This window comes from Plecotus auritus (genome assembly GCF_963455305.1).
Source record: "Plecotus auritus genome assembly, chromosome: 6".
In the NCBI taxonomy this organism is placed as follows: Eukaryota; Metazoa; Chordata; class Mammalia; order Chiroptera; family Vespertilionidae; genus Plecotus; species Plecotus auritus.
Window position 1 is genome coordinate 149,810,088 of NC_137773.1, and position 26,018 is coordinate 149,836,105.

The following is a 26,018-nucleotide window of genomic DNA, read 5'->3' on the forward strand; positions in this document are numbered from 1 at the left end:
CAAAACTGATATATGACCCCATCAAAAAAAAGTCCCTGGCATCAAAATAGCTGAATAAAAATAGCTACATCAAACAGCTGCATCAACCTTCTCAGAGCATTGTGAGAATACAAATTGGTTCAGCCTTTTGGGAGTGGAACTTGCAACATCCATCAAACTTTTCAACACGACATACTTTTTAAAAACTTTTCATTTTTAAAATAACAGCGATGCCACAGGAAAGCTGCATGAATAAAACAGAGAACCCCACAAACCTTTCATCCTGATTCGCCAACTCTTAATATTTTGTCGCATTTGCTTGTTCATTCTCTCTTTCCATACATATATTTTGTAGTATAGAATATAATATATTATTTATACATTTTTATATTATATATGCCTTTATTATGTATATACACACACATTTGTTTGTTCCTTTTCCTCCCTGAACCCTCTGAAAACAAAGTTATTCTCTTCCTTGACCACAACACATTTATCAAATTTGGAACATTTAATATTTTTATACTTTCATCTACTGAGATCCTCTCCATTAATTTTGGGAGCCCAGGTCAACTGTCAATTGTCCAACTAAGTCCTTTAGAACAATTTTTCCCCAGTAAAGGATCATGTGTTATATTTACTCCTCATGTCTTTTTTGTCTTTTTAAATCTGAAATGGTTCCTTTAAAAAAAAAAATGTTCCAAAAATGGTTTGTTCAGGTGTTAAAAAGGACACTTCCCCAATGCGGAAGGTTAGAGCCTGGGACTGTTAGTCAAGGATTTGGTCATCATGAGGCAGGGCCTGAGACTCTGCATGCCTGACAGCTCCCAGGGGAAGCCTGGGCCCTGTTGTACAGACCTCACACTGAGTGGTGAGACAGAGGAGACAGCTGTGAAGAGCTAGGCCAGACCATGACAAGGAGCACCTTGCTTTCCTCTCAGTGAACCCCTGATGGCATTATCAGCTGAGCCCCGGGACTCAGGACACAGCCATGATGCTGAGGCCTCCCTCCCAGGATCACATCCTTGGCTTTCTGGAACCAGGAGGTCCAAGACCAGAGGCACATGTCACCAAAACATGCCTCTCTGCAGGTTCCCCATTCCAGATGATTTTGGCTGAGGGCAGGGCAGGCCTGGCTGAAAGGGAATCTTATACCCTGCCTCTTCTATCAGCATGAAATCTCTATGTCCTTCAAAGAGTACCCCCTCCTTCAGGAAGCCATCCTGGTTACCCTAGCCCAGTGGTCGGCAAACTCATTAGTCAACAGAGCCAAATATCAACAGTACAACGATTGAAATTTCTTTTGAGAGCCAAATTTTTTAATCTTAAACTTCTTCTAACGCCACTTCTTCAAAATAGACTCGCCCAGGCCGTGGTATTTTGTGGAAGAGCCACACTCAAGGGGCCAAAGAGCCGCATGTGGCTCGCAAGCCGCAGTTTGCCGACCACTGCCCTAGCCCACTACAATCTGTCCTCTAACTTCCCAGGGCACCAGCCATCTGGCTGTACCACGAGCACTCACTTGACTGTCACTGCTCTTCCAGGTACTCGCCTTTCCTTTCCCATCGCTGTGCCCCTGCTTCTGCTGTTTCTCCCATGATGCACACCCCACCACTCTCTATCTCCACATGTTCAAGGAACAGTTCACCCCTCCGTTTTCCCTAGAAACAGGTCCTTCCAATGGCAGTTCCTTGTCTGAACCATCTTCAGGCCCCTGGGTTTCCTATGCTGCCGCGGCTTCTGTTTGATTGGAGTTCCTGGTTTTACGTAATGTGGCATCAGCATCAGACTCTCCCTGAGTGACCCTGTGCAGTGAGGTAGGGAAACAGCTCATCAGCCCATCTAGCCCATCACATTTACCAAGTGCCGACTCTGTGCCAGGCCCTGGGCTGGATTCTGGGGACTTAGACAGCCTGCCCTGCCCAGAGCCAGACATGACACAGTGTCAGCTGCATCTTTGCTCGTGGGCACAGAGGTGCTTGTGAGAAGTGATGCCAGGCTCAGCTGAGCACACGGATTCTTGATGACAACCAGGGCAGGCCTCCACAGGCTTGTCATGTGTCACCAACCCCGTGATTACTGTGACCACTGATTATCATCATGCAAATCGCAGCAAACATGGCAGAAGCACCTACAACACCCTGGTGCTGAAAAGCCTATGGAATCCTGAGTCTGTCATCTGAAGTTCAGAAATGAACCAGAGTCATGAATACCTGAGGGGCTGGGAAAGCTCCCAGGAGTCAAAGTCGAAGCAGGAACAGCCTGGGGCACCCAGCACCCCATCGCATTGGCCCAGCGCTGAGAGGTGGGCTGAGCCTGGGTGTGCTTCCCTGGGCAGGTTCAGATCACCCTTCACAGGGCATCCTATGCAGAGAAATCTTACCTTTTTCCATAAGAGACAAAAAAAAAAAAAAAAAAAAAAACACTAAACAAAATAAAACCTAAATACACCAATAATAGAAACACCTGGAAAAGCAGGATGTTTGGCCATTTCTGCTGCCACCACCACCAGGGGGCACAGGCCATTTCTTCATGCCCAGGAGTATGGTGAATAGGAGGCTAGAACTTAGGAAAGGCACATGGGAAATAAACACAGGGGAACAGAGTCCCTTGTCACCTAATTATGGTTTCCTGCAGAGGCTCACACACTCCCATAGCAAGAGCCCACTTTCCAAGGTCCTGGCCTCTGTCTGGGGATGCACTTCTTCCCTGACAACTGACAAACGTACCTGTTGAGAAGATCCTGGCCCATCCCTTCTCCACATCCAGGGATGAGACCCACCAGGTAACAATTATGGTTTTCTCAGAACAACACAGCAACCCAAACAGTTAAGCAGTAGCAGGGGTGGAGTTCCTCACTTACCTCCAAACAACCACACAAGTTAGAAATGAACCCAGAGCAGACAACCCAACAACAACAAAAATAGATAAAAGATCGGGACACCCATTTCACCAAAGAAAATATATATGAATGGCTAAGAAGCACGTAAGGAGAACATCATTAGTCATTAGAGAAAAGCAAATGAAAACCACAATGAGATGACATTATATGCCCATCGGAATGTCTCAAATTAAACAGATTGATAATACCGACTGTCGGTGAGGATGTGGAGCAACTGGGGCTCTCATCCACTGTTGGCAGGAATCCAATCTGGTACAGCAACTTTGGAAAACAAATTGGCAGCCTCATCAATTTACACTTACCAAGTCATCCAGCAATTGCACTCTTGAGTATTTACCCAAGAGAAATGAAGACTTATTTTTCATCTTGTCTCTACACAGAGCCATGTACTCAAATGTTCACAGTAGTTTTATTCATAAAAACAAAAAACTAGAAACTAGAAGCAAATGTCCCTCAACTGTTGAATGAGTAAACCAACTGTGATATATCTATGCAATAGAATACTACCCAGCAAGGAAAAGGAATGAACCATTCATACTTGCAACAACATGGATGAATCTCAAATGCATAATGCTAAGTGAAAGAAGCCAAACAAATATAGATGGCATACTCTATAATTCCATTTATAGAAACTTCTAGAATAGGCAAATCTATAGAGCCAGAGTCAGAATAATGGTAGAGGAAGGGTAATGACAGGAGAGGGATGTGAGAGTAATGAAAATGTTCTATATATCATAAGTATATAGTGGCTACACGACTACATTCATATGTCAAGTCTCATGGAATTGTTCACTTAAAATTGATAAATTATATTGTATATAAATTATACATAAAGAAAACTTATTTATTAGAAAATCGACTCAAGCTCAAGAAACTATTTTCAAATCTAATGACAGTAAGTACAGGCTGACAAAACCATAATCATTAAAATACTTCCACACTTACTGGTAAAATCACTGAGCCTGAGTCTTCCAGTTACCCTTGTGCCCCAGGCCTTCACTGAGCCCTGGGACCACTCCAGAACCCAACATCTAAAGCAGGGGCTCTCCTGGACCCGCTAAGGTGGACACCCTTTCCAACTGTTCATGACACACTGGGTAAAAGTTATACAGAAAAAGAGATGGTGCGAAGGTGTGCTGTCACTCAGACGAGGGCGCCTTATTTGCTACCAGACTTATTTCATTTAGATTGTGTATTCTGAACAGAGGCAATAATTATTCTTGGAAACATGGGGGAGCGAAAGATCTAAGATATTATACGAGTTTGTGGTCCTTGGAAGGACCTCAGCACAGAGACAGACGTAGAGTATGTCTGTGGTATTAAGATTTCACAGGTATGGGGTGGTAAGGATGGAAAATGTCCCTTGGAGGAGCAACAATGAAAATAAGGTTGAGAAACACTGGTTTAGATGCAGAACTCCGTGACAGAGAGAGCCATGACACCATAAGGCCATCCCCTAAGCCCAAGTATGGAATTTCCACCTGATAGGTTTACCTATGTGGTGGGTCCCATCATTGGCAGTTGGGTGGCATAGCTAGCTGGGAGGATGTGTGAAGCAGGGAGTGACCACATGAGCCCTGTGATCCTTCTGTACCAGCAGCCCCTCATGGGAAAGCTAGTCACTCAGCTTCCACCCTATGAGAGTCTTTCAACCAATTAAACTCAGCAAACTCACCAGGACGCTGAGACCAGCACCCAGCTAAGCCCAGGCTATCAAGAAGGCTACAACTGGGACTCTGCCTTCAGGTCTACAGGTAGAGGAGTAGAAACCCAGGCACTTCCACCCCTTTCCTCCCTGGCAACTTAGCTTTCTGGAGCCCATGGGGGCAGAACTCACACAGCACAGGTGTGGTTTTCTGCTGGGGCTGAGAAAGGAAGAGCGCTCCAGATGAGAAGGAATTAAGCACTGCCGCCGAGCCCCTGCTTTGTCCAGCAGAGCCTCCTTGGGAACGGCTTGCTTTGTGCAGTTATACGTTATGACAATACTGTAATTGTTCCTTCAGTCTTTTCCAGGTATTTAATAACAACGTTGTCGCGCAGGTCAGCCCTACTGCAGAATGAGCTTTGTTCTTATTGTCCTTTTCTGAATAGCTCTTGCATTTGCCTAGCTGTTCCATGCCAGTGAGCCTTGATGGTCGAGGCCCCATACTGTTGCAAAGCAGCACCACCTACTCAGGGCGGAACATTCTAATTTGCTAAATGGTCCGATGCCCTGTCTGTCTATAGCATCTGTATAAATGCACACGCAAGCATACACACTGACACATGCACGCTGGGCTCTCCCTCACTCCTCCTGTGCTACCCACACTACAAGCCCATGAATGGAAAGAATATCAAGTGCCCAGACTAGAGAAACCCAGTGATATACATATTTGGCCTATGCATTTGGGCAATTATTCCTGGCTAGGTGAGAAGTGAAATTTCCTAGGACCTCAGTTGACTAGAGTCATACTGTTTAAAAATTTTTTATTCTGAAAGCTCACAATAGTTGGCAAATGGGAGTCACTTTTTTTAGAATGTATGTGAGAGTGGACCAAGGACTAGGAAGCAGCAGTGCCCTGGGCTCTCCTCTTCCCCAGATGCCTGGAACACTGGGGAAGTCATTTCACCTCTCTGAGCCTCAGCTGCCAGGTCCATAAAATGGACATAATTCACTGCCTGTCAACAGACAGGACTCCTACTATGCTGAGACCTGTGAGTCTTTCTCTGAAAACATCTCTCAGAGGTCAGTTTTCAGGAACCAATGGGTTATTTGGGGCATTTAGTGCAGGGGTCGCTTCAAAGCCTTCAAGTTCAGATAAGGTATGGAAGAATTGCATTGTAATTCCCAACCCTTGTGATGTTGTGAGTGAAGGTGTCTGGGCAGGGCTTGGTGTAACTGAGGTGCCATGAAAGAGGGCAATGTAGCCCTGGCAGTCTGTGTCAGAGAGCAGCTCTGTACCTAATCCTGAGGGTTTGATAGTTGCTAAGGAACCATTGAGATGCAAATGAATTGGCAAATACTTAGCAGCAAGATATCAGAAAAGGGTGGGTAGGGGATGCTCTGAACAAGGTAGTCAGGTGAGTGAAAGGAAAATTACTTTCTTCTGATTGGAAAAAGGAAACCATGGGTTTTCATGCAGAGCAGTGGCTTTGTGCTACGAGGGGGGGTGGGGGGGAGGAATGTTCTCAGTTGGAAGTAGAGGAAAGAAAGTTGGATTCAAGAGCAGAGAACTTAGAAGGGCAAATGCAGTCTTCCTCTGATGAATTCTAAGCAGATTTTAGATGCTGCTCTCTCAAATGAGAAACAGATATCTAAGGTATAAGGAGACATCTGCAAAGGACTTTGAGGATCTGCCATCATTATACAAGTCTCAAAATCTAGACAAAAACTACACAGAAAACTGTGAATAATCATTCTACTGATGCAAAATGGAAATTCCAGGCAAGACTAAACCATGACTGTTATGGTGAAAATGAGGGGAAATGAGATATCTCATTGTACCTATGACTTTGCATTTCTTTCATTCTTGCTCTCTAATGGGCATCCAATGCAAATGCAATGGTTAGGTTAAGGTGTTCTGGTGTCTGTGTTGGAACCCAGAGAATTGCAATGACCAGTACGGCTCTTTAATCATTGTTTTTCCACTTTGCCCTAAATGGAAACCCTCTTCCTTGAATTTAGTTAAGATATGCCAGTCTTTTTCTTTAATTACAGCCGATCTTCGATATTAAATTAGTTTCAGGTAGACCAGATATTGGTTAGATATTTGTATCTCCCGATCACCTTGTCAGTCTAGTACTCACCTGGTACCATACATGGTTATTACAGCATATCCCTATGCTGTACTTTACATCTCATGACTCTTCGGTAACTGCCAATTTGTACTTCTTAAACTATTAACATTTTTATCCAAATCCCTACCCCTCCTCCCATCTGACAACCATGAGATGCATTAGTCTTAAAATCACTTTGCCTTCAGCCAACACTCTGATGCCTGTCTATTCATCACTTTGAGTTTGATCACTATGATTGGGAACATAGGGAACATCCTTATCAAGAAGAAGCTGTCTGTCCAGCTATCTCCAGCTATCCCGTCCTGGGTTTTTAGTTTCCTATCATCTTCATTTTCCCTGGCTTTTCCCATATCTCCAAGGAGGATCATCACAGCCACAGCCCCCTCCTTGTGCCCCCAGAGTCCATGTTCTCTCCTTTAATGCACACCATAGCTCTCCATTAGGTTCCACAATTCTGTTATGCAGGAAGGTTGAATGGGGATGGTAGATTGTTGCTTGTCCAGCACCCACTCCTGTTTCTTCTGGAGACAGTGCCCTGACATTTTTGTGGGGAGCCAGCCCTCCCCCATCTCAGATCAGGTGGCTCAGGTAAGTTTGGGATAACTTTCTCCCCACCAGTTTCCAGGAATGGGTAGTCATATGCCCCAAACCTAGCCAATGAGTGTGTTCCGTCATACTGATTCAAAGAGAGGCTTAGAACCCAAGGAGAACAAAGGAGACGAAACTTCCAGGGCTTATGCTAGAGCAGTGGTCGGCAAACTCATTAGTAACAGAGCGGCAAACCGTGGCTCGCGAGCCGCAGTTTGCCGACCACTGTGCTAGAGCAACTGGGAGTGAAAATTTATCTTTCTGCTGAAGTTTCAAGAGGATGTGAGTTTGGGCTGCCAGTTGCCACATGACCATCTCGTAGAGAGCCTGCCAGAGGATGAAGTCAACACAAAGGACCCTGTGCTGATTACTCTCCACTGTCCCTCCAGATCCACTCTCTTACCTTCCTCTGCCCTCTTCTGTGCCACAAGAGACTGACCCCTATGAACCAGGCTTCCATGCCCTCTGCCTTCTTGTTAAGTTCATCCAATGGGAGGTGCTAGCAGGAGATGAGAAAGTGGAGAAAGAGTTTAGGGAATATGATGCCCCGCCCCACTTAGGCATGGTTTGGGCAGCAGCTGCATTCCTCTATCTATGTCTACAGCTCGTGTCAAGGAGCCCTCTCCTGGGCTGCAGCTCTTGCCTGGTGATGGATGGCACCATTCTCTCCACTTGCCCCTCCTAGCCTTGGGAGTCATGGCTTCCCAATATTGCCAGTCCCTGTATGCATCCCCATCCTTATTGGTTCCCTTACCCCTCTTCATACCTCTATAAAGGGTCTCTTTATTAAACTCCCCTTAATTAACCATTTGAGAGTGCCGTCTGTTCTCTGCCAGCACCTTAGCTGATACCAACACAGAACTAAAAAATAAAAAAAGGGAGACTGAGTCCTGAGATAGCACTGTGTCCCCAGATACAATCATAACTTCATTCCTAAATTATCCAGTAATAACCAATACCAGTAATTACCCCTACCCTTTGTTTTCCTCCTGTTTGAGGTAAACATCTGTCTCTTCAACCAAATAGATGGCTAATAAAACAGGTAAAGCCCTTGATGAGAGCTCTGGATGTCCACCTTCATGGCACAGAGCGTATAATACTATCAGTCCTCATTTCTCATTCCTGCCATCTCTATCTGACAAAGTTCTACCCATCCTCCATGGAGCTTCACCGTGTGTCTCTGTCCCTGTTTCTCTGCCTCTCTTTCTCTCTCTCTTATACACACTCACAAACATACACACACTCCTTCCTCAAATCCTTCCCATTGGAAGTATGACCCTCTCACTTGGCTTCTCCTAGCAGCTGATGTGTAACTGCTACACCACATCTTTCAGGCTCCATCATATGTCCTGTTACAGCTTGTAGTTTGCATGGCTCTGTCTCCCCCACCAGTCTGTTAAGAGGTAAGCTTCTTGAAGGAAAGTCTGTGTCTTCCTTACCTTCGTGTTTTTAGTTTCAAGTACAACATTTCTCACGTGGATGCTCAAGAATTGTGCTCTGTAGGTGTATTCATGAAATTGATGGCTTCTAAGCAAAGCTGCCAGTTCCGTCTCTCTGCTCCCACATCCCATTTGCCTCTTGTAGAACTTGGGCTCTCAAGTCTGGGAGTGGCTCAGCCCTCACTTGGACACCCCAAGATGGGACTCTATCATCCCTCAATGCAGCCTATTCCATCTTGGTTTAGCTTGGCTAGAAAAAATTTAATAACCAAGCTAATATCTATCTTCCATGCAGAATAAAGCTAGGCTGCATGGTAAGAACACTCTTCAAGTATTCAGAGAGGGGCCTTCCCTTCCCCACATTCTTCCTCCATTTTAAGTTGCCCAAGCCTGCACCCATCATTCTCAATCACATCACCTTCTTCCCTCCCTTAATAGCACCTTCCTGAAATTATATTCTACATTATTTGTTTTCTTAATGTCTGTGTCCCCCTCCACACTATGACACTAACCACTTTTCTGCTACTAATTTTAGGGTATTTTAGTTATCGATAACAGACCAACCCAAAACTTACTAGTTTTAAACACAGACAACATTTACTTTGTTTATGAATCTGCAACTTAGAACAGGCTCAGGGAAGAAAGCCTGTCTCCTCCCACTTAAGAGTCAGCAGGGATGGGCTGCAACCAACTGAAGACCTGCTCACTCAGATGTCTGACATTTGATGCTGGCTGTGGGCTGTGATTTGAGGTGGGGCTCTGGCTAGAACTTGTACACATGGCCTCTCCATGTCACTTGGGCTTCCTCACAATATGGTGACTGGGTCTCAAAGGCAAGCATCCCAGGAAAGAGAGAGAGCCTTGCAGAAGCTGTAGCTAGCATCTTCTATGATCTCAGCTCCAAAGTTATGTGGGATCACTTCTGCCACATTCTGTTCATTGGAGTGAGGTAGAGAGCGAACCCATCTTTAAGGGGAGAAGAATGAGGCTTCATGCTTTGACTATCAAATAAGAATATCAAATAATTTGCAGACAAATGGTGATGGAAGAAGATTTGACACACAATACAATACACAGATGATGTATTATATAACTGTACACCTGAAAGCTATATAATTTTAGTAACCAATGCCATCCCTAATAAATTCAATAAAAAAGAAAAAAACATTTTTTGCCCATCTGACCAAAAAATTTTAAAAATCTACAGACATGGTTTAAATGACCATATGGGGCATGACTTCAGGTTTTTAAAGTGCTCTGTTGATTTTTTTCTCCCTTTTTATTCATTAATACAACACACACTTATTGACACCACTGTGTGCCACATGCTGGGGATACCATGACAATTAAAATAGAGCCCACTCTTTAGCGGCTCACGGAGGTGTAGGGACTCAGTGAAGTCAACACACAACTATAGACCAGTGTGCAACGTGCTCCCATGGAAGAAGGCAGAGGCAGCTGTGGTGGGGACCAGTGAGCCATCTAATCCAGCCCGGGGCTGGGAGGAAGGAGATAACCACCATGGTGGATTCTAAAGAAAATTTTAGTGTTGGCCAAGCTAAGGTCAGTGAAAAAGTCAACAGGAAGAACAAACAGGTGCAGACCCAGAGGTACATGGCAGCAGTGAAATCAGAAAAAGAAAAAAAGATCAGGGTGTGTGGACCTGTGTGGTATGTGTGTGTACCTGTGCCTGCACGGAGCAGGGGAGGAAAGGAGACCCAGGTTGTAAGGGGTCTTGCATCCTGAAGGTGCTGGAAGACATTCACACATGTAGTGACTGGGTAAAACGCCAAGGTATAGGCTGACACCCAAAGTATGGTCTGGCATGTTCTCAGCACAGGTCCCTGGGCACCAGCCCAAGACTCAGTGGATTTCTGATGATCCTGAGACCTGCTTCCTTGCCCAAAGCTTACAGCCTGTGCTCCACCACTCAGACCATTTGGATGCATTGCCAAAGGGGCGGGAGCATCCTTGGATGGGCGCTTTTTCCATCAGTTCCTGGTGAGGCTCCTCCCCTATCTCTGCCCTCCTCCAAGTTCACTACCCAACTCCAGACTCAGCATCCATGAGAAAGCCAAGGGCAAAGGTCCTAACTTGATGCGCTGGAAAAATAGCAAGCGGAAAACAACAGAACAATTAACGGCAGGGCCCAGCTGCCTCTCACAGATAAGGCATTTTTTCACCACCATGTCAATGAAGCTGCCCGCAATTATCCTGGCCCTCCTGCTCAGCCCTTTCCACAGGCACAGCCCCAAGGGGACCGACCAGTGTCCAGTAAGACTAGGACGCTGAGGGGTCTCTCTCTTTCCCCTCCTCCCACATGTCCTTCCACACTCAAAGCTGATACTAAACCCCAATGTCCTCCTCTGATGTCATGGCATCTGCATCTGGCCAGATGGGCAGAAGCAAGCAGAGCTCAAGAAGCAACAAGGCCCCAAGCAGGGGAGGGTCCACCAGACAGAAGCTGGGGACACCCCCAAAGGTGAACATTGCAGTTGGCCCTTCCACTGGAATGTGGACCTGTGGAAGGAGCTCCAGGAGACCCATAGCAACCCTGCTCCCTACACACCCCCCACCACTAAGATCCAGACACAGATGCCAAATTGCAACCATCCAAGCGACACAGCTCATCAAAGACAAGAGCCAGATGGACATGCAGCAGAAAGAAAACAAATAATGACCACAGTGGGGTTCTGAGTGGTGGAGGCACATGGAAAAGGCCATGTTCATACAGGAAAATGCAAACGGAGAAGGAAAAAAATGTTCTTCCAGCTGCGGGTACAGGTGGGGGTAGTTCCAAAGAGCCTGGGAGAGCCTGGCCACAGGGACCCAGCGAGCAGACCAGAGCAGGACTGTGTGGTACCTTTGACAGCACCTGGCAGAAAGGTGCATAAACAGCTGGTGCTTAATAGGTGTTCCCTGATTTACTTCATGAATAAGCAATGTTGAATAGAAAAAGTGCTGAACTGGGAGGCAAAGAGCTGGGGCATCATCCAATTTGTCAAAACCTCAGTTTGAATCTTGCGTCAGTAAGTTAACGGCTCAAAACCTCAGCTTCCTCACCTGTAAAATGGGGGAATAAATGCTTGGATATGAAGGGATGGGGATCAATACATATACTAGTAAAGGGACCAGCATATAGTAAATACTCAATGGGCAGATGGGAGCTTAGTCTAGCCCTGGCTCTAACGCTGCCAGCCTATAGGATTTCTGGAAAGTTTCTTACCTTCCCTGAAACTTGTCTCCAGTGCTGCTCCTGACATGTCAGAGCCAAGGAAAGGAGCCTGACCCTTGTCCCCTGAAGCTTAAGCAGCCCCAGAATCAGTCTCAGAGACTCAGAAGCTGGTGCCAGGCTACAGCCATGGCCCAGCTCCCTGGCCTGTCCCCACCCCTCCTGGCCACCTGCCTCTGCCCATCTCTCTGCTCATTATCACCTCCACTGGGGGATGGAGAAGCAGGGTAAGGAAGTTAAATTCAAATCAGTCATTTTGTCACTTGCTGCCAGGAAGCTAGAGGGGAGAGAGGTGGGACGCAGAGCCTCAGGTGCAATCTGCAGGCAGAAATGAGTCCTGGTAATTCTCAGGAAATTTCCTCTACGTTTCCACGGGGGCCCAGTTCTGCTCCAGAGAACTCTGTGGCCTTCCAAGAGGGGGCAGAGCAGCCTCCTGAAGCAGCCTCTAATGGTGTTGTCTGGGATTTCGCCTGACCTAAAGGGACACCTCCACTGGGACAGAGGGGGAAGCAGAACCACCTTCTGCATCACCTTCCCCCCCCCCTTTTTTTTTAGCAAATGGACCATCCTGAAGCTTCAATTATCAGCAGAGTCATTAGAGTGAAGACCCACCCACCCCATCTTTGCTCCAGGCATCTTCCCACAGAGCAGATTAACACTCCCTGTTGGCTGGGGCATGAGTGAGCAGGTGAATAAGATGCTTTTTTCTCAGAAAGTTAGAGGCAAACCTACAAGTCAGTTGCACTGAGAGGCAGATCATTCTACATGGGACCAGTGGGGACTCTGGCCCCAATGCAGCCTGCACCCACCTACACAGTCCTGGGCCTGCTGCTGACCAGTAGGAGGGCACCGGGCTAAGGCCCTTCTTGTTGTCGCCAACCTCACTGTTACTCACCTCTGATGTCCCAAAATTGGGGCCTGAGCTGTCCCTACAGAACCCTCACCAGCCTATGGGGACCCATGACTCCCCCACCATTAGCCAGGAGATCACCATATTCCAGATTTTGCTCTATCAAAATTGTCAACCTCCCACTGCTTGTACTCTGGGGGTGCCCCCTACCCAAGCCCCTGCTGCCCTCTCCACCATAATGAACCCTCCCCCAGTCTGGTCAGCAGTCAGAAAACAGGTGCAGGGAGGGAGAGAACTCCTTGTACACCTGCTTGCTTCTTGTGTCTTAGGTCACACTGAAAGCAGTTATCCATTAGCTAAGAAAAACCAATCCACCATCCCGGCCTCCCAGGAAAGTGTGTTCCCACCTCTCCAACCCCAGAGGAGTGACCAACAAAAGCCAGCAAGGTGGCGACATCAGGTGTCGGGGTCTTTGGTGGAGCAGGTAGCCCTGACCTGGCCACTCAATGCACCCCCTCTAAGCACACAGCCAAACACTGACCATAGGGACCCAACTATGAACTGAAATGGAATCCCCTCCCAGGAAGAGGCTGAGGAATTTCTCATGCAAAAATTTGATTTTCAATATGAAATCTCTCCCAGGGCATTACTTCAATACTATAGTCATTTCCTCAGAAGGGCAGGCATCCATGCTCTGTGTCTCCTGCACCCTTGGAGACATGGAAATCTGGTAGAAATATTCAGGTTGCTTAAGTGGCAAGTGCAGAAGAGGGAAACATAAAGTGAGCTCTTCCAAGGAAGCCGACTCCTAGGAGCCAGGTGCAAGGATGTGCTTAGACAGGCAGGTGGGGACAGGAAGGGTGCTGTGTGTGCCGCTCCACAATGCATAGGGCACTCAGACCCAGCTCCTTTGTGATCATGTTTTCCTTGGGAGAGCTGGCCAGAGCCAGGATGCTCCCAGTCCTACTGGATTCCTCACCAGGAGCCATGCTGTGGTGCAGGTCTCCAGCCCTGCATCTGCATGAGTGTGGGGTGGCAATAGGGTGGAAGGTGGGAGGAGGGGGAAGGAAGAGAGCAGGACACTGGTGCTTGAGCTGCAGTGTTGGGATCATCTGAACATTTCTCTCCTCTCTTCTCCAAGACCATGGAAACTTGGAGTTCCCAGTAATCAATGGAATACCAATAGCCAGTGGCTGCATTAGCATCAGAATTCTTCCTACCCATGGATTTAGGCTGGTCTGAACTTTTCTTTCTTTGGGCAAAGCCTACAAAAGTGGCACAGTAAGGGGGGCGGGGTCAGGGGAGGTTAAGAATATAGATAGACTCCAGAACCTGACTGCCTGGGTTCTAAAGCAGGCTACTTACTAGCTATGTGACCTTACCAAACCACTCACCTACTCTGTATCTCAGTCATCTCATCTGAAAATTAGGAGAAGGGGTGGATAATAATAATACCTACCTGATAGGATATAAGGAGGAAGTGAATTCATTTATGTGAAACGCCTAGAACAGCACCTAGTGTTAAGTGTTAGCTATTATCAGTAGTTAAAACAAACAAAAAACACCAAACTGGTGCCAGGCCGCCTATACCTGAATCACTGGGGCCCTTTGTTAAAAAGTCAGGTACCCAGGCCATTTCAACTCAGGAAATGCAAAGCAGGGCAGACCTGCCCGGGATTTCTGAGCGGAGCCTCATTTAGAATCATTCCCCTGTGCCTTGTTTCCAGGAAGCACCTGCATCAGAATCTTCTAGAGGCCAGAGGACCTATTTCAGAGTCCATTCAGACCTACTGAACTTTGGGGTTAGAGCCCATGAAGTCGGTAGTAAATTGCCAAAGCACATCTTGGCAATTAGGACCCATCCTTGTGAGGGGCCAAGGTAGGTGACATACAAGCTTCCTGAAGCCAGAAACCCACTGCCTGAGATGATGTTCCCCTCTTCTGCCTTTCAAAATTGCCTCTACCCTTTGCCCGTGCTGGAAAAATACTATGCCCCTGAACCTTAGTGTTACTAAGAACTCATAGGGATTAGCTGTAGACGATTTTTTAAATTTTATAATGTGAATGTATCTTTGACTTCAATAGCACCTTAAAAAAAACTAGTACAGGCTTATCCGCATAATGTGTGTTACTTGTCCAACTTCTAAGGTTGGAATACGTGAACATCATGACCCACTGTGCAAAGGAAAGCACTGTGGCTGGGTGCACTGGTGACTTTCCCAAGTGATAGAGTTGGGAGATGAAGCCAGAGGTGGAGTCCTCTGGCTTAATGATCCAGCCATCCATCTCCACGCCAGTTGATTCCAGCCCCAATCCTCATGGTCAGATTCCAATCCTGACCATGCAACTCCTTCCACTGCCCCACATTCATGAAATCTAGTCAACCAGCTATAGAATCAGTAGTTTCCAGTAAATGGGCGGGTCCATGCACTAGAGAGAGAGGAAGAGGTCATGGTGTCCTCATACATCCCCTGGTACCCTTCCTCATTGGTCCAATTTGCCTTATCAAAGACTAGAGGCCCGGTGCACAAATTTGTGCACCAGTGGGGTCCCTTGGCCTGGCCTGTGGGATCAGGTTGAAACTGGCTCTCCAACATCCCCTGAGGGGTCCCAGATTGCGAGAGGGGGTAGGCCAGGCTGAGGGACCCCACCAGTGCATGATCGGGGCTGGGGAGGGATGCGGGAGGTTGGCCAGCCGAGAAGGGACCACGAGAGGGCTCTGGGGCACGTCTGGCCCGTCTCTCACTCAGTCCGGATCCGCAGAACCACAGCAGCAAGCTAACCTACTGGTCGGAGCATCTGTCCCCTGGTGGTCAGTGCACATCATAGTGAGTGGTTGAGCGGCCTTAGCATATTATTAGCATATTACGCTTTGATTGGTTGAACAGACAACCGGACAACCAGACACTTAGCATATTAGGCTTTTATTATATAGGATTATTTCTTGGTTGACGGGATGTAAAAAGGTGCCATCCCATGTCTCTGCCTCATGGGCTTTTCCCAAAGCACATCTTGGCAATTAGGACCCATCCTTGTGAGGGGCCAAGGTAGGGAATCTGAGATGGGAATCTGGGTCTGCACAGGTCAACAAAAGGCAAGAGGGGCTGGGGCAGAATCCCATGTGGCCCGGAAGGTCCTCCCTCTGCTCCTGGGCATCACCAGCTGCTGGCAGCTCCGGTCTGCCAACCCAGGAGGTTTGGGCTGTTGCTGGGTCCAGACCTCTGCAACTGTTTAAATCGGCAAGCCTTTTCTCAAGCAATTGCCCAGAGCTGTGCTGCCGTACCTCACCAGCATTCCACTCGCTGGCTGGAGGGGCATCCCTGAGTAACAGCGACCTTTTCACAATGCACAGAAAATAAAATCAGGTAATGGATAGGATTTTCTCAAATCTGCTTTCTCCTCCCAGACATTTTTTTAAACCGTTGGCGCCTGCTACTGCTTGCCAGCTCAGGCACGCACGCTCATGGACACCAAAATAGATGCACACTCAGCGAACAAATATTAACAGAAAAATGCAGAAATAACCAATCACTGTCTAACCTGGTGGCCTATGATAGACACACCGGCTGTTTTCACCACGATGAAATGGAGACTTAACTGTGTACAATGGAATTCAGTGCCCTTGCATTTCAAGGTGGGGTATGCTACAAAGCAGGTACAGTGACTCCGGAGTATACATTCATGGGTCAGCAGTTCCTACTGAGAACTCACTATCTGCCAAGCCCTAGAAATTTACCACCAAATCAAGCACGTGTGCACATTCAAGGGTGCCAAGCCCAGGACTTCACTCTAGATGCACCAAAGAGCAGATTTCCTGGGAGTATTCTGGGCAGCCAGTGTCCAAACACTGAGGCCACCTGCAGGTGCATGATCAGTCATGGGCACATGGGCTGGGAGAAGGCTATTAGCATTAGTGGTCAGTGGTTCCGGATTGGCGCCTTCCAGAAGGGCCAACATGCTTGGTCCAGAGAAGCTCCCATCGAGGAAGGAGTGTCTGCTGCCAGTCCAACGTGTCCCTGCTGCTGCAGAAGCACCTCGAGAGAAGCCAGGTCTCCTACCCCTGTTCCTGAAGGGCAGCTCTGAGAATGCAGGCAATTGCCTTCCCTCCATAGATAACCAGCAGCCCATTCTCAACAGGCTCTCAGACACAGAGTGAAAAGACAAGGGCTTGAAGGAGACAGTTATTCGTCCAGAGGCTGAGGATGGAGGCCTGGCTATGTGGCCAGTGGATGTCAGCATCCCTGCCTCCACAACTTGCCCTGCTCCCCTCTGAAATAGACTTTAAAATCCCCCAGAGAGCCTTTTTCCTGCAGTGCCATCTCTCTCTCTCCCAACAGAACAGAGCCACACCATCAACTGGAAATGGGGAAGGGGCTGGAAGAGGTGAGATGAATGCTCTCTTTCAGTGTGAGTTCCCCACACCCCAGGGAAACTAGCCCCTGCCTTCTTTCCTTCCACCCAGGTGGGGGAGGGGGATCTCATAGGGCCCTGCCTGCCTCTGGCCACCTCTCTCCACCTGGTCCCACGCCTGCCCTGTCCCTTTGTCCCTGCCCTAGCCTGGGCTAAGGATCTGGCTAGTCTTTGAACTGCTTGCCCTGGGTGACAAGGCCCCACTAAAATTCCACCCAAGACCCCCAGGGGAAAGAAAACAGACAGTCATATACATGGCTGACCCAGCAAGGAGAGGACCCCCCACCCCCCCCCCACCGCGCGCCGGCCACAGCAGAGTTTGGGTAGGATCTGCTGTCTGTGTAAGCAGCTCATTGATTCACTTTTCTGATAATTATTCCTCACTCATCACAAACGAATGATGCTGGCCCCAGCCCAGCCAGGCAGGCGGGAAGGCGGCTCTGTGTGAGGAGAGTAGAAAATGAACCTGCCTATGTTCATTTGAGGAGAGGAAGGAGTGAATGGTGTGTACTATCCCTGTGCACTGGGCAGGGACCATGGGGCTGCTTTAATATTCTGCTGAATGTGGTGTTTCTTTTAACCCTTGCTGGAGATATTTTCAGCCTAGAGAGGCTCCTTCCTGCCAGGCTTCCGGCAAAGTTTCTGGGCTGTTCCAAGAGAAGGGCCACAGCCCCTACAGTGTGGGCTGCTCCAGATGACCTGGATGGCAGGGGCTGTATACAGAGCGAGGCAGGCACAATGGCACCGTCCCGCACACAGAACAGAGCCACAGCAGACAGGGAGCTCTGGCTACCCAAGAAGAGGGGTCTAAGGAGGAAACCACACACTGCCAGACACCTGGTGTGCTCCCACACGTTTGCTCTCCAAACAATTTCGTTCCCAGGCATGTGCCCTCCTTCACTGATGGAGAATCAATGCCAAGACCAAGCTCCCAAGGCCGGCACCTATCTGCTCTCAGAGGCGCAGAGAGGCAGGCAGGTCGCATGGCCCCAGAGCTTTGCCCCTTGCAAATGCTCGATGACCCAGGGCTGTCTGACTGTTTTTTGGAAGTGTACATCGTCTTGCTTGTCCTGTCTCAACTGCTCCTGCACTGGCCCCAGTAAGTCAAACCCAAGCACCCTGCTCCACACTGCTCCAGTCCCCGCCCTATCCAAAAAGCGATCCCCTCCTCACAGAACAGCCAGGAAGAGCAGTAGTAGGCGGAGGGCAGACAAAAAGCCACCTTCAAAAAGCAAGTGAGAGCTTTCTAGACATTAATCGAAGCACCCCCGTGCCACCGCCAAACGAAGGCGGGATATGGGGTCTTCACAGGAAGGCAAAGGGATCCCGGCCCCTCTTGGGGCCCTGAATGCCCAGTTTTGCTTCGAGAAGGGCAGTGCTTTCTGGAAGGGTCGGGGGCGCCGAACCACTGTGGGCATTTGAAGGGTTCTACTGGGCAACCAGTATCAGAAGGAGCTCCCAACTTGGGAGGAGGCTTGGGCTCCTGGAGCTGCACCCCTTCGGCACCGAGTCCCCTGGAGTTCCACCCCGTGTCCGCCCCCGGGAAGTGCGGCTGTGAGCTGGGCTTCCGCGCCGCCTCACCCCCACCCTGGCAACTCAACTCCGAAAAAGGCCGAGCTGGGTTCCCTGGAAGGAGCTACAGCTGCCTCCCCGCTGAGAGGAAGGGGAGGGAGACGAGGCGGGGGCGGGGAGCGGGGCAGGGATTTCCCATGGGGATTCGCAGATGCCGCGGAGCGCGGGCGCTCCGGCAGCGCCCGGTGAGGTGGCGCGCAGCGCGCTTTCCTCCACAGCTGGAGCACAGCCGAGGCTGAAGTGGCGGGGAAAGTGTCGCTGCCCATCGGCTCCCAGCCGCTGAGTCCCCTTACCTGGGCGGAGAGGACGCTGGGCGAGTTTCGGAGGACCAGGCACCCACCCACCCCACCCCAGTTCCCAGGCTCGAGAGGCGACAAAGGTGTCCACCTCTCCCAGACTGACACAAGAAAGATGAAGCCCGACAGGCTCCCGAGGGTACGGGGCCACTTTCGGGGTACGGGGCAGCGCTAGCCCGCCGAGCCCAGAGTCCGGGAGCCCGCGGACGCCGAGGGGAGTAAACGGAGAGGCGGCTCGCGGCCGCCTAAGCGCATCCGTGCCCGGGATAAGAAGGGAGCGGACCCACGCCCGCACTCCAGGGGCCGATGGTCCCAGGCGGGGGCCCCTTCTTCTCCAACGCCCCGCTCTGCCCGGAACTAAGGAGCCTGCACCGCAATGCAGCGACTCCGTGCTCTCCTAGCCGAGGCTGCAGGAGACCGTGGCTGCCAGGGAGCGCCAGGCGCGGGAGCGAAGGGACTCCGAAAGCCGCCCGGGGACGCGCCGGTGGGTGCCGCCCCAGCCCCGCTCTCGGCCGCGGCCGAGGCTCCGGAACAGCCTGCCCTCGGGTAGCGGGATGCGAGCGACCCGAAGCTGCAGGAGAAGCCCTGGGATACAGCCGCCAGCAGCCAACTTGCTCCACGGAGGGTACGTTACCTTCCATCGCGGCCGCTGCAGATGCCAGGAGGAGCAGCAGCAGGCAATCCAGGGCCATCGCCGGCCGGCGGCCCCCAGGCCGAGCCCGAGCCGAAGCGGCCGCGCGGGGAGGGCGCCGCGTCCCGGGGCGCCGCTGCGCTCCCCGCCGGGGGCTTCTCCGTATCCTTTCGCGCTCTCGCTGGGACCGGACTAACCGGAGCGCGGCGTGGGCGTGGGCGGGAGTGTGCGCGCGTGGGGCGGTGCGGGCGCGCGTGGGTGTGGGTGTGCATGTGTGTGTGTGTGTTTATGGGAGAGGTGGGTGTGTGCGTGCGTGTGTGAAAGAGAGAGGGCGAAGGAGTGCGAGCTGGGGAGAGCGCGAGAGTGCGTATGCGTCCTGCTGTCACATTGCGAGCTACAGCGGAGCCTACGTGAGGACGGAGCCGGCCAGACTGACGCGGGAGGGAGCGGGATCCCCCACCATCAGCTCTCTCCCCACCCCTAACACCTCCTGTCCAATCAAGGAATCAAACCTGCAAAAATCTCTCGTCCAATCAGGCGCGAGCACCTCCTTACACTGGCATTGTTAGTTTAAGAAAAACTTTTGCTCGCAAGAGAGGGCTGGGAAGGCGCTAGGAGGGGTCCGGGCTCCCCCTCGTGGTACTCTCGGAGAACCGCACCGGCCGGCCCCAGCTCCCCAAGCCCCCGACGGGTCTAGCGAAGGAGGCCTTACCCTTTATAGTCCACCAGTTCTGGGTGAGCTTTAAATAATCAAATTTATCTTATTTCATTTTCCCTGACTACCCTATTTAGTGCAACCCCGTGGCACACCCTGGCCCTCCTTTCCATATACTTCACTTTCTGTTATGTTCATTGCAACCCCCCCTTTCCCATTAGAATGGGGTCTTCATTCTTGAGATTGGTGTGTTTTGTTCACTACAGAATCCCCAATGCCTAGAACAGTGTCTGGCCCGCAGAAGGTGATGAAATATAGTTGTTGAACGAATGGCCAGGGTTCAGAGAATCTTTGGGTTCAGACACTGCTGCTCCAGTGTGTGCAGCAACTGCAAACGCTTCCTGTCCGAATGCTGCTTTCTTCCTCCAGAAGTCTCTAGCTGCCTTAAATTTGACTTCTGAAAGCATTCTGTGAGCTTCCACAGGATTTGGTGGGAGAGACCAGTAGCCATACAGGCTACAAAAAGTGGAGAATGCAATAGGGCCAGCAGAGGGTTATGCCTGGGGAGGCCACAGAGGGAGGCACCATTACTGTGGGTGAGACCTTGAACATGGGTTGGAAGGGAGCACATAGGCAGCAACAGATAGGGCATTGGAGGTGAGAGTGACTCTCACAGCTCCCTCAACTCTGCTTTCTTTTCCTGTCTCTGGAGACAGCCAGTGTTCTAGACCAAGGACCCACCTTGAGGGTGGAATGCTATACTGGAGACCCGACCTCACCCCATCACCCCCACCCCAGACCTGATGATGGTCTGGTCTTACAGTGGAAGTAGCTGTCTTTCCCAGAGTTGTTAAGGAGCTAACAGTGGGCAGATGCAATGACCCCGTCCAGACTCCCCACCCTCCTTTTTGAGTTTTGCTAAATCTGTTTCCCACCCTGCCCTGCCTGTGTAGTGTCTAGTTTGCTGGGACCGCACCCCCTCAGTCACGGCCAGATTCCCCATCCTGACACTGCTTTGCTTCCCCTAATATGACTCTGGCTGCCTCCTTCTCCCCCTCCCTTCATTCCTCCCTGCCTCAGCACCTGAAGGGAAGATCCTATTGGCCTCCACTCTCTTTTTTTAAAAAAAATATATATTATTAATTTTAGAGAGGAAGGGAGAGGGAGAGAGAGATAGAAACATCAATGATGAGAGAGAATCACTGATCGGCTGCCTCCTGCACACCCCCTACTGGGGATCAAGCCCACAACCCAGGCATGTGCCCTTGGCTGGAATCGAACCTGGGACCCTTCAGTCTGCGGGCCAACGCTCTATCCATTGAGCCAAACCAGCTAGGGCATGGCCTCCACTCTCTTATCATCCTCCACGCCATGCCAGCTGCCCTCTGCCCCGCCACAACACCAGCAACTATGTCCTGACATCTCTGGGGCCATCACCCTGGAATGACCCACTTTACTTCCAGTTACTTTCAGTTATCGTCCTGGACCCTCAGCACCTTCTGATATCAGTTCCCCTGGGCTCTTGCCTCAGTTTCCACAGCCCTGGTTCTCCTCCTCCCTGTCATTCTACTTCTTAGTGTCCCCTCCATTCCCTCTTCAACTCTCAAAAGGGGTTTCCCTCGAGCTTTGTCCTTGGAACTTCTGCTCCCCAGGCCCATAAACAATTATTGGGCAGCTCCGCCTGCTCTTCTGCCTCCAGTACGCCCCTCATAGATGAATGGTGGATGGATGGATGGATGGATGAATGAGTCTCAGACTCCTTCACTCTACCACAGTTTTTTGAGGGGCATGTTGGGCAAAGCCCCTTCTCCCATATCCTCCTCCCCATGCCCTTGTCTCAAGGCCATGAGCCTGTCCCAGTTCCAGCCCACGCTGCCTTCCCCTGGACAACTGGAGAGTCTCAGAATGGTCACCCAGTCTCCATCCCCTCCCCTTTCTAATCCTTCTGCACTTCTGCCAAACTAATCTTTCTCAAGCCAAGCTTGATCTTATCTCTTCCCAGCACACAAAGCTAGTGGCTCCTCATTGTCTGCCTGAAGAAAGACCAGCCACTCAGGCATAGCATCCACACGCTCCCTGGAACCTGCCTTCTCAGCCCCGACTCTGCCGTGCCAGCCTCCCTCTGGGACTGGGCTGCTCAGCCAGCTTGATCCCCTCACTATCCTCACATCTACACCTCTACCCAGGCCCTCCTTTCCTTGCACCCAGCTGGTCATGCACTCACACACTTATTCAACAAGTGTATGTTCAGAACTTATTAGGAGCCAGGCAGGCCCTGCTCTAGGCTGTGGGGACATAGGCCCTGCTCAGAGGGAACTTAAAGTGTAGTGGAGGATGACAAGAGGCATAGTATATATCTGGTAGTGAGGAGGACTAGAGAATAAAGCAAGTTAACAGCAAAAGAGCGATTGTAGGTAGTTAATCATGAAGAGAATGACTCTGTTTACTGAGCACCTTCTGCATACAGAAAGCCAGTAGCTCCTCACTGTCTGCTAAAGAAAGACCAACCATTCTAGGTGGCATCCAAATTCCTAAAATGCACTGCACTGGATATTTACATGCAAAAACTGAACTGAAATGAATTGAATTTCCTGCCCTCTACTTCTACCCAAAGCTTCCTCTCTCAGGAAGCCTTGGTGTCCCTCAGCTGGTTCCTCCAACCCATAGTTTCATGCTTCATCTCTGTGTGGGTTCTGAGTGGCTCTTCCAGACCTGGATGAAAACAGAACTGACATTAATCAGTCACACAACATCACTCCTGGGAGGACCAAGGGAGACCAAAGCACAGAGATTTGAAGACAATCCCACCAAGGTCTTTCAATCTCTGCAGGAAAATTATGCAAGAATCACCAGCTTAACATCTTCTGATCCCCAGGCTTCACCCCAGGGATTTTAAGTCAGTGGGGATGAGGTAAACCCACAAATGTGATTGTATGCCCCCACCTCCATTGATTCTGCTCTGCAATTAGGCTTGGGAGTCAGTTCTTGGTCTAAGAATTTAAAGCTGTGCTCTGAGGCCTTCTCAGGGGACATTGGGGGGAGAGGGTAGTATGGGAGTGGTCAGGAGATGGGGCTTCTGAAGTCCCCTCCATTCTGGCAGCTCTTTTTACTAGACATCTATATCAGGTTTTGTTTGAAGGAAGGGTTCTGTGGCAAGAAGAGAAGGAGGAAGAAAGAGGGGTTAGAGGAGAGGGTTGGATTGGGTATGGATGAGGCACATCAGAAGGGTATTAGGAAGACAACATTGATGACTTTTAGAATATGCTGATGGCTCATGTAAGAATAGCATCAGTTTAGGGCTTTTATTAATTTTCCTAATAACCCAGGGGATTGACTTTTCTTGAGCAAGTTAAATATTAATTTAGCTGTACAGCACATTGATCTTTCTCTTGCAATGGGTTATGATTTGTAAATATCCCTGAAAGCATCATTGGTTTGGGATTCTAAGCCTGGGTGCCTATTTTCCCCAAAGCATCTCCTTGGCTCTATTTTTCTCTCTGATGTCAAAAGCTCGCTTGTTTTCTTGATTAATCACCCAGCTATTTGATATCACTAAATCACTCCTTCAAAGCAACAGATGCTTGCCTGCAAGCCAGCAGCTGAGGGCTCTCAGGCAACCAAGGGTGACTTGACCCTTTTGCTAGGACTCAGAGGCCCGCCTGGCTGGAAGGTTTGTAGGGCAGCCAACCTGTTCATCCCACCTCTAAATGGTTTTGTGTCTAAAATGTTGAAAAGCATTTCTAGAGAAAGCAATTGCACAACTTCCCTTGAGAATTCTACACATTACGAAGCTTTCCTATTAGAAAATTCCTGCTTGCCTCTAACCTACACGCCTTTGGTTGTAGTTTAAGCCTGTTTTCTTCCTTCTACTTTGTACAGAGTACAAACAAATAGCATCCTGAAGATGATCATATGGGTCTCTTGTCCATGAGAAGATACTAAGTTACTCCCTTATCCCATCTTTTCCTTTTTAAATATTACCTAACTGCATAAATGAAAGGTTTAGTTATACACTGCATGACCCAAGCCACCTTTAATTAGATTCTTAAGCTGCAAGACACATTTTCATCAATTCCTTTTGGAGAGGACCATTTATGAGTGTTTTAAAACATTTTAACAATGGATAATAGACTAATAACAAAGAGCTCCCTCTCCCTCTTTTGTTCTTTCAACATTTACTGAGCAGCAATTTTTTGCCAGGTGACTATAAGGTATTGGGGACCCGGTGATGTCTGTGACCCAGCCCCTTCCTGTAAGGATTTCATGGTCTCCCTAGGAAGACAGGTATTGAAATGCATTGTGGGACACTGTACAAAACAGCCTCTGGCTAAAGGCTTCCAAGCAGCCTCTCCTTATTATTTCTCAGGAAAATACCCCAGTGAATAAAGATAAATATGAAGGCTCACACTAACAAGGCGAATGAACACTGACAGACAACCTAATTGCCAGGAAGTAGAAGGAACTGACAATACTTATAAGGTAGATGAAGCTGGATGGAGAAAAACCTATCAGACACATGTATGACATATGCCAAGTTCTCTTCTATAAAGAAAACCTGCTTTAAAGAAATGGATAGGAAGATATGCTATAATTACCTCTCTGTCAATACCTGACTCAGACACCCAGGATCTCCACTAACCAGAGGACGGAGTAAATATCCAACACTATTGCTGCTTGCTGCTTCAGCTTTAAACCAAAGAACAGTTCCCTCTTGTCATCCTCATCCCTTCCCCCAAGGTCTTCTTATACCGAGAAAGAGCCTGAAAATGAGCAAGACTACTGGACACACAGAAGAGCTGATGAAGACATAATGCATCCTGGAGGTAAAGAATGGTCAAGAGGCGGGAGCAGGTGCAGTACTAACTATGGGAGTTGTGCAGCCTGCTGAGTGTACTTTTGACATGACTCATCAGGTCAGAGCCCCATGGGATCGGGATGGTGGTTGGAGGAAGATATAACCTCAGTAGAGCAGATGTACACTGGATGAAGCCCATTGGGAACTGGCAATTGAACACTGGCTGGCCCTCCAGCATAGATCTAAAAAGGTGGTTCAACCATCAAACAAGTAGGGAGATGGAGGGCCCAGGACCAACTTGCTCCTCCTGCCTAACCAAAAACCAGCAAGAACTAATGAGTCTCTCTGTGCTCAAGAAGGAGTCAAGAGGGGTCAAGACAGATTCAGGGCCTAGTAGAACACTGTAGAATAAAGAGCAGAAATAGCACCTCTAAGACCCAGAGGGACAGCGCCCCTTTGAAGATGATGCTCTGCACAGTGGAGAGACATTTCAGAAAGCTTCTTGGCATGAAGCAGAAGCAAGCTTACTAGAAAACAAGTTCAGCAGAAAAGGCAACAGAATGAGTGAAGAGAAGAAAACAGAGAAGGGTATGGAAGGCGAGAGCACATTTGTTGCTGTTGAACATGGAGTGGATGATGTGGAAGACAAGTTGGAGGATCTTTCCAAGAATGCATGTAAAATAGAGAGAAAAGGAAAAACTGCGAGAGAAAGTACAAAATGTGAAAGACAGAATGGAGAACCAACATATATAAAATGTGTCCGTTTTTTACAAGGGGCTAGGGATCTACAATGGAATAAATATCATTAACTTCATAATACTGAATTCCAAAAGAAAATGAAGCGAGAAAATGGCTCATGTAAGAATAGTAACAATTTAGGGCTTTTATGAGG

The 26,018-nt window shown here is 49.1% G+C and overlaps 1 protein-coding gene across 2 annotated transcripts in view; it reads right to left on the bottom strand.

The window, feature by feature from the left end:
• EPHB1 (EPH receptor B1) overlaps positions 1 to 20,088 on the bottom strand; it is a 422,752-nt gene extending 402,664 nt beyond the window's left edge. The window contains exon 1 of one of the 2 annotated variants that reach the window (XR_013960832.1): positions 19,680 to 19,877. Coding sequence is in view for 1 of the 2 variants with exons in the window: in XM_080672572.1 (XP_080528698.1) it covers positions 19,680 to 19,737 (58 nt within the window). In the remaining variant the exon portion in view is untranslated. Of the gene's footprint in view, positions 1 to 19,679 lie in introns of both variants that reach the window. The other variant, XM_080672572.1, reaches the window with a different exon arrangement.
• Positions 20,089 to 26,018: the final 5,930 nt, after the last annotated feature.